This window comes from Crocodylus porosus, unplaced genomic scaffold, assembly GCF_001723895.1.
Source record: "Crocodylus porosus isolate Cpor-Errol unplaced genomic scaffold, CroPor_comp1, whole genome shotgun sequence".
NCBI classification, from domain to species: Eukaryota; Metazoa; Chordata; order Crocodylia; family Crocodylidae; genus Crocodylus; species Crocodylus porosus.
Window position 1 is genome coordinate 57,556,100 of NW_017728909.1, and position 8,982 is coordinate 57,565,081.

The following is an 8,982-nucleotide window of genomic DNA, read 5'->3' on the forward strand; positions in this document are numbered from 1 at the left end:
AAACCGTGTGAGCCCTCACCTGAAGTACTGTGTTCAGTTTTGGGCCTTCACATCAAGAAGGACATGGACAGTTTTTAAAGAGTCCAGCACAGAACAACAAAAATGATCAGGAGCCTGGGCCTCATAAGGCTTACGAAGAAATACTAAAAGCCTATTTAGCATGAGAAAGAAAAGACTTGGGGTGGGGGGGAGGAGGATATGATAACAGTCTTCAAATCCCTGAAGGGTGATTATAGAGAGCATGGAGACGGGCCTTTCTCTGTAGCTGTAGCAATGGCCCCAGGCTGCAGCAGGGAAAATTTAGGTTGGAGATTAGGAGGAACTTTCTGACTATGAGGGTGGTCAAGCACTGATTGGAACAGGCTACCTACGTAAGTTGTGGAATCTCTATCCTAGAAAACTTTCAAAAGCAGGTTAGGATTTCTTAGGGTGAAATCTTATATTGGATTCAGCGTGTAGTTGGCATAGAGTTAGACAAGCTTTAGAGTGCAAGACATTCTTCCCCAGGTCTGATCAAAATGAGCCAGGCACAGCATAGTAAACAGCAGCAGTGAGAGGGGGTGAGAGGAATTCTCAGGCATAACAGACACACTGTCTAACCTGCTTTTGTTAGTGCAGGAGTGATGTTGTAGCTGTGATGGCCCAGAAATTATGTGAGGCAAGGATTTTTTAGGGTGATATCTTTTACTGGACCAGCTATGTACTTGGGATAGAGTTAGGCAAGCTGTCGAATGCAAGACATTCTTCCACAGTATGTCTGTTACGCCTGGGAATTTCTCTCACCCCCCATCACTGCTGCTGTTTACTGTGCTGCACCTAGCTTGTTGTGATCCCACCTGAGGATCTTGCACTCTAAAGCTTGTCTAACTCTATCCAACTACATAGCTGGTCCAAAAAAAAAAGATACTACCATGAGAAATCCTTGCCTTGCATAATTTCTGTACTATCACAGCTTTGACACTAACTAAAGCAGGTTAGACAAGCATTTGGCTGGGATGGTTTAAATCGGGGATGATCCTGCACTGAGCAGGGGACTAGATGACTAGATGACCTTGTGAAGTCCCTTCCAGTCCTACTTCTTTATGAACTTGAAATTTTAGCTTCTTCCAGTGTTTGAGCTTTTGGGGTTTTCACTTCCTTGAGGAGAGCAGAGGTGAGAAGAGGAGAGGAGAGGAGACCCGTACTTTTTATAAATGACACAAACCACAAGCTTGGACTTAAAAAGTGTTCATTGCAACACTACAAGTTGGTAATACAGTGCACAATGTCTCTCTCAGTAGCTTATAAGCTTCCTGCTTTACTAGTCACATTAACTGCTTTACCTTTTGAAACTATAGGGAAAATCCTGTCCCAGTTATATCTATTCATTCCATTTACTTTGGAGTAGGATTTGTCCCCTACCTGTATAACATGGCAAGTCAGTGTGTGACCAATAAGACAAGCGTTACATAGCTTACATGGGAACGCTGAAGGTATTTTGGACTCAAAGCCAGTCATCCCCAACTTAAGGCACTGAAAAATTGTGACCAAGGCTTCCAAAGTAACGGACAGGCTTGAAAACCACAAGGTTTTGTTGGTCTGGGTTTCTTTTCTTGCTTTTAAATTATGTTATGCTTCCTTTCTGGCTCTGGAGCCCTCCAGGTGCCTCGAGGCCCCGTTTGCAAGCTTTACTCTGCAGCCAACACTGCTTGAAAAGGAACTGTAATCACAGCAGAGATGCTGGCGGGATTGTGCGACTGCCAGAACGGATGCTTCCCAGTGAGAGTGGCACAGAGGGTCAACAGCCTGAGCTTCGGGGTTGGTGTTTTCCATGCCTATTGTACAGCCAGCTTTTATATGGGTGTGTTCATCCCACATGTAAAAACCAGCATAAACTAGTTAATCTATCCCTGAGCGCCAAGAACTTTTTTCCAACTACAGGCAACTCCCCACTTAACACTGTTTCACTTAGTGCTATTTCACTATAACGTTCATTTGAAATTGATACCTGATTTCACTTAGCGCTGAGCGAGGTTCATTATAACGCTCACGGGCACCATCTCGGGTCATTAAAAACAACTGGAGTCGCCATCTTGGGTCGTCAAATACTTTCACTTAACGCTTATTTCACCTAACTTTGGGTGTTTCAGGAACCAATTAGCAGCGCTGAGCAGGGGCTGCCTCTACTCAGTCAGTCTAATAAAAAATACTGTGTTTAGTCAAAGACCCTTGCCTGCCTGTATAAACACACACACACGCCTACACATAGATGTGTGGAGCCACATATATTACATACACATGCATGTCATATACAGCTCTGTGTGTGTCTCTCTCTACCTGCAATACACAGGTTTGTCCTCTGGGACAGAACAAGGAAGAGTCTCACAGCGCGGCCCCGGAACAGAATAAAGAAGGAAACTGCCCCCGGACAGATGCTCGGAGGCGTCCTCGCAGGAGGATCACGTGACTCCCGGGCGGCCGTGAAACGGCCTCGGAACTATGCTTCCCTTAATGCCCCGCTGGAGGCGAGCGCGCCGGCCGCCGTAGCAGTCCCGGAAGTTCCTGCGTCGGCGCTCGCCCTTCCAGGAAGGTCGCGAGGCAGAGAAGGAGGAAGTGTGTTCACGCTGTCATGTTGGCCGCCAGCGTCCGCCGCTTCGCCACCTCCGCCCTCCGCCGCTCCCACTACGAGGAGGGGCCCGGGAAGGTAACGGCCGTGCGGCGGCTAGTGCCTGCCGAGGCTGGGGCAGCATAGGCCGCCTCCCAGGCGCGGCCTCCTGCCCCCCAGCCCCGGGCCCTGAGCGGCCTCCTACTCCCCCTCCCTCCCGCCCCGGGTCCTGCGCAGATGCGTCCCACTGCTTCTTTCTTCATATTTAATTGTATGTGAAGCGCTGGGTCCGTGAGCTTCAAAGAGCTCCGTTTCCTTACTGTTCCCCTCTGGCCTGCCCTCTCCAGTGGGATGGGAAGGGTAATGTTTGTAAAAGCCTTTTAATCCCCAGTAGGACTTAGTGACTTGTATTTCACACGTGCTTTCCTCTCTTCTCTAGAACATGCCGTTCTCTGTGGAAAACAAATGGCGGCTACTGGCCCTAATGTCGGTGTTTCTTGGGAGTGGGTTTTTTGCCCCTTTTCTGATCGTAAGGCACCAGCTGCTTAAGAAGTGAAAAAGATTTGCTGTGATTCATGCGGACTAGGTAAATGAGTGTGCAGGGGAAATGGTTGTGTTGGAAGTGCTCATGACCAAGATGAGCTTTAAGGGTGGGGGGGGAAGCCAGGGTTCCTGGTGCCAGGTGTCTGTCATGCTTGAAGCTATTGAAACAGTTTGGACTCAGGAATGGATTAAGGAATGATGGTAATTTATACAGTTGGCCTCTGAAAACTAGCCGGTTTCAGTTTTCTTCTACCAGGTAATTAAGTATAGTTGTTAATATTGTAATATAAAGGTAGAAATTCCATTTCTGAGCATCTCTGGCACAAATGATGTGACTATATCAGTATGATAAACCATGATACTGTAAACGCTTTCTGATGTGCCAGTTATGTGCCTAAAATATTAATTAGGATGTAAGTCTTATCTGTGCTTTTAATCCAACATTGTTTCCTCAGTTTTGAGGAATATCATTCCTCAAATACCTTGCCACAAATACCTCTTCCTCTCACATGCAGACTGGTGGCAATCTATAGACTGAGCATTTTTTTGGAGGAAGTGTTTTTTAAAGTAACTTCATCTTAAGGAGCTATTTTCTTTGACAGCTTTTATTTTTTTAGTCGGATATACGTTCAGTTGCCACCAACTTATTTTAAAATTAAGTTATTTTAATGTCAGCACTAAAAAACTGATAGATTTGCAATAATTATTGCCCCTGCTGAAATGGCTTTCTGTAACTAGAAACTACTGGCCATATGTAGCTAAGGGAGTTATGATTTGGTTTTAGCAAAGAATGTTTAAAAGACAGGGGAAAAAAAGCTCTGCCGGTAACTGTCTAGGAAGAACTTAGACAGATCTTTATTAAAAGATCAAATTGAATTATATGAATAATTTTTAGATGGAAATTAGTGTTTGTCAGCATGATCTTGTATAATGAAGCTCTTAAAGCTCGGATTAAGTTTTTGATACTATAGGAGTAGAAGCTGCATAATAACAGTTTTTGAACTCAGAATTAAAGTATAGTGTGTGTGTGTGTGTGTGTGTGTGTGTGTGAATACTTTTAAATGGAGTAAGAATTGAATGGCTGGCTGACTCTAAAGGAGGTGTTAATGGAAAACAAGTAAGAGTCTGCTGGAATTGATTTAGCCCTGGCACTGTTAATAGTTCTATCAAGGGTATGGTAAGTACATTTACTGAAGCCCTTGATCATTGAATTGCCTATAATGATGATGGGGTGTTCAAATAATGATCCTGGATTACTTGATAAACTGAGACCATTGAAGCCAAGTGCAAGGTCATGTTTCTCAAGGAATGAAGAATTAAGAAATTGCTATTTTCTGCCAGCAAAGGCTTCATACCTCATAGCAAGTGAATATGGGCTACCTTTGCAAGGTTATGACAAAGAGGTAATGAAACTGGAGTGGATATACAAGGGAGGTCTTAATTGTGTAAATATATATTTCTGGGAGCAAAAACTTTAAAATATTGAAGGGCTATAACCTGGATATATCAAGAACAGTGACTGGTTGTTAAGCCAACCTCTATTTAGGTTGACTTGTAATAGTACAGAAAGTTAACTATTGGGACAAACTACAAGGGAAACAGTAGGTTCCCCATCTTCATCCAGGGCTGGATACCTTTCTTAAAGACTGCTTTAGGTGAATAAGTTGTACATTTCAGTACACACTTTCTTCGGTTGGATTCAGTGAGACTGCAACTAATTCTGTCCTAGGTTTTATGTTTTTTGGTGAATTCATTATAGAGTTTCTTATATTTTAAATGCATTCAGTGCCACCCCCTGATCTTTTCACAAAGATCTGAATAGTGCTTGGGTTCCACCTTAATTGTGTTAAATCAGTTGATTTCCTTCCAGGGTTAGTATTAATGTAGAGTTCATCCATCTCCTCCTTTCTCTCTATTTATTTATTTATTTATTTATTTATTTTGCAGATTTGATATGAAGCATCTCCTGCAGAACACCTTCTCTTGCCATGAAAAAGCAAAACTAAAATTATTTACCACACTGGATATGTCTGTAAATAAAGCTTACATCTGACTGGTTTGGATGAGGTCTTTTTGTCAAACTATCAAATGCTTCTGACTGCTTGCATCTAGTTTGTAGTTATTTATATCTTGCCTATTACCTAACCTTGCGATGTACATGTATAGTCTAAAAAAAGTCTTGCTAGTATTCCATTTTAGTATTCAGTTAGACAAAAACTAGAGACTGTAGAACAATCACAAGCTCTTGTTCTAGTCCCAGTAAGACTTTAAACAATCATGTGAGTACAGTTAAAGTAAAGAATTAAAATTGCTAACTAATATTTGAAAGTAAAGGCATTGATCTTGAAAGCATTCTTTATCTGTATTGTGTTCTGTCCAGCTTGATTTCAGTGTGGAAATTCCTGCAATAATACACTTTCTCCAAAAATAGGAGCAAAGTTTGCCCCTGCAGGCAGTAGCTCCCTGTGCTGGCTATAGGCAGAATAGCATTGAATGCATGTACCCTTTCATAGTTTTAAGAAGTTGTCATCTTTTCATTTGCTTTTAAGAGGAGCAAATTTTTATTTCAATACAGTTTAGTCTTAATGGGTGCCGATATAAGTGCAGTGAGGCTGCTCCAATGCACTATAATTACTGAGTGTCACACGTATCAGCGTCCCAGCGCTGAAAAATGGTGGCAGGGGTGCTTTAACTGAAACTCATTTGATGAGCTTTAATTAAGTGCCCCTGCCTCCTTTTTCAGCTTGGGGATGCTAATGCACATGATGCTCTGGGCACTTTTAAATAGCTGCTCTAAAGCACCCCTGCCCACTCCTGGAACCTGTCTATAAATGCCTAGTATGATCTCTTCTAAAACTACAGCTATAAAGTAAAACTTGACAAATCTCTGCTTACTAAATAGACTGTTTACAGCTGCTATCTAACCTCTACTCCTAGAAATCTAGGTTTAGTTTCATAAAGTATTTTGTCTGAATTCAAAGATAATCTTCAGTTGCTAAAATATTAGTATTTTTCTGAACTTTTTGCTGGTAGCAAGAAGTATAAAACTAACATTTGTTAGTTTGTCTATCCCAAATGGAGATATTAGCTTGCATGCTAGCAAAACCTTAAAGATGCCTTACTTTCCTGACTACCCAGCATTCTCTTGGAAAGAGATGGGGAGAAGAGGGGAGTGAAAAGGATGGAATGCATTTTCCCTCACATTGGCCTCAGCATTAATTTGCAGCAAAAAGATCTCTTCAGCAAGTAGTACTTTTTAATTAAATCAGTCCTGCTTTCACTCCTAGTTAGTTATTGTATACTGAACTAATACTCATGTGTAGACAATACTGGCTGCTTCCCTGGGGGCTTTGTCAGGAAGCGGCTCTTAGTTAAAGCCAACATTTTTCCTCTTAAACTCACTATTTTGTAGCTAGTTGTGACAGCTCTGTTGTTACCAGATTTGCTCCTCACTTTGAGTTGCACTCGTTTATTAGGGGTATTTTTGGGGGGCCTCTATTTCTATTAATGTGCTGCTTCTGTGGCTTGTATTTCTACATGGAGCTGTATCTCCCTTCTGCAAGTCCTCATCCCCAGTGAAGCTATCTTGCAGGACTCAGTTTCAGTGGGGCTGGGTTTCTCCAGCCACCAAATCAGTCAAATACATGCACATGTACACACTAATGTGACACGCCTGACCTCATCAGGTTTATCAGCACATACAGGCTGATACCCTCGTGTGCTAGTGATCACTTCATTAAGGTAACAATAAAATGCAGTCCAACACAAGCACACAGGTGAACAGAATACCTCTGAATCCAGCTGGGTGTCCAGCTGACACCCTCATGGGCCAGCATTCAGTTCATTAGGGCATGTCTGAGCCAAACTGGGTCAATTGCCATATATAGGCTGATCCCCTTATGTGTCTCAAACTCAGCACATTCCAATCTTTTGCCCCAACTGTTCTAGTAGTGATAGCCTCTTGATGAGTGGACCCCACAGTATTTTAGGGCTTTACAGGGCTTTGGCTTAGGTAAATGAAGCATTTCTGCAGAGCAAGTAAGAAAGGGGAAGTAGAGAAGAAAAAATACACCTGGTTGTCACCAGTTTGGCTATAAAACTTATTTATTGCTAAGTATATTAAATTTATGATGGTACTAGTAATAATAGCCATGCAAGGAAAAACAAACCATTACACTAGTGCCCTGATTCAATTGAATATTTGGGGAAACCTAGCTCAAGCTTAACTAATAAAATTCAGGTTCAGAAAGGTATGCCTACAGACAGAAAGCGAGAGCTGGGATCCAACCATTCCAAGGCACTCGGGTGTCTTGTTCACAAGCAAAGTTCCTAGCACAATCGTTGATGATTTGACCAAAAGAAATTATCTGTTTATCCCAGTTTCTCAAGAACAACAGCAGATGGTGTCAGTGAGGTTTCTCCTTCTGGAAGCACACTTTGCTGCTTTACAGCTTTCTTATATCCTTAGTCCAGTGTCTTCAAAGCATTCCGTTAATTGTGTAAATCAAGAGTCTCAAGCTGTAATTGACAGAGAAAATCCTGTTATAGAAAGTTCCAATTTAAATGAATTACCTTTTTCAGTGACAAGGGGTTATCTGGTTTGGAACCTCTCAAGAAACTGATTAACAACCAGGAAAAACAAAAGTGTTAAGGAGTAACTAGACACCTAGGAGCCAGCTTGAAATTATTATGAATATAGAAATTAAACCAGAAAGGATACCACATTATTTCTTCTCAAATGGCCTAGCTATGCTTGCACTGTGAAGTCAGCAACAGTGTTTTGTATTTTACCTGTTGTGAATAAGCCTCAGCTTAGCATGACTTTCAGCTCTTACTATAGTATTTTGACATACTTAAGGGAACTACTTGGAGTATTCATAAACTTTGTGGGGAGAACTTCCTCCAGTCTTCCTGGGAAAAGTATGACAGCATTTGTGGCCAGGGCTCCAATAGAGTGGACATTGTGATGAATCCTTAACCATTGTTCAAATGTCACCCTTACCCCTCTAACTCGGTCTCTTGCCTCAGCAGTCCCTAACCCAGCAACCGAGTTTCAGTCAATCAAGTTTAAACAGGCCTCCCATACTGGGACCGGGGAATGCATGGCCCGAGATGCCTATGAAACTTTTCTTCTGCTTAGTTCAGGTTAGATGAGGTAGAACTGGACTAGAACTAATGAATTCAAGTTAAAGCAGAGGAAATTTAGGCTGAGAATTAGGAGGATCTTACTGAATCCAAAGATGGTCAACTATTGGAACAGGATACCTAGAAAAGTTGTAGAATCCCCATCCTGGGAAATTTTCATGAGCAGGTTGGGTAGATACTTAGCTGGGATGGTTTAATTGACCAAGAATTCTTAGGTCAGCTCACAGAGGTGGTGAAGTCTAAAGATGTGGTAGTCATGGGGGACCTGAACTTCCCGGATATCTGCTGGGAGGAGCAGCCAGCCAGGTCTGACCGCTCACGTAGGTTCTTAGTGCAGGAACTCCATCTAACCCAGGAGATGCACAGCCCCACCAGGGGGGACACCTTGTTGGACCTAGTGCTGGCCATGGGTGATGACCTGGTGAGGGGGCTGTGGGTGCTCGACTACCTGGGCGACAGCGATCATCGCCTGCTGAATTTACCATCCAGCGTAAGGTGGCAAGGGCATGCAGTAAGGCAGCAGCCCTAGACTTTAGAAGGGCAAACTTCAGCAAGCTAAGGAGGATAGCTGGGGATGCGCTCAGGTCCCGGAGGGGAGGGGAGCCAGATGTCCATGAAGAGTGGTTGCTCCTTAAGGGGGTGATCCTCCAAGCCCAAAGGAAGGTAATCCCAATGAGGATCAAAGGGAGCAGGAGAGCACACAAGCCTCC

At 42.9% G+C, this 8,982-nt stretch overlaps 1 protein-coding gene across 1 annotated transcript; it reads left to right on the top strand.

The window, feature by feature from the left end:
* Positions 1-2,533: 2,533 nt before the first annotated feature.
* LOC109308085 (cytochrome c oxidase subunit 7C, mitochondrial) lies at positions 2,534-5,185 on the top strand. Its single transcript, XM_019532327.1, has 3 exons — positions 2,534-2,683; positions 3,024-3,170; positions 5,075-5,185. Exons 1-2 carry the CDS (start codon positions 2,609-2,611, stop codon positions 3,138-3,140), a joined length of 192 nt encoding a protein of 63 aa, XP_019387872.1. The 5' UTR covers positions 2,534-2,608; the 3' UTR covers positions 3,141-3,170; positions 5,075-5,185.
* Positions 5,186-8,982: the final 3,797 nt, after the last annotated feature.

Coding starts and splice junctions, on each gene's coding strand:
- LOC109308085 (XM_019532327.1), top strand. CDS start 2,609: ATGTTGGCCGCCAGCGTCCGCCGCTTCGCCACCTCCGCCCTCCGCCGC. Junction 2,684..3,023: donor ACGAGGAGGGGCCCGGGAAG/GTAACGGCCGTG, acceptor TCTCTTCTCTAG/AACATGCCGTTCTCTGTGGA.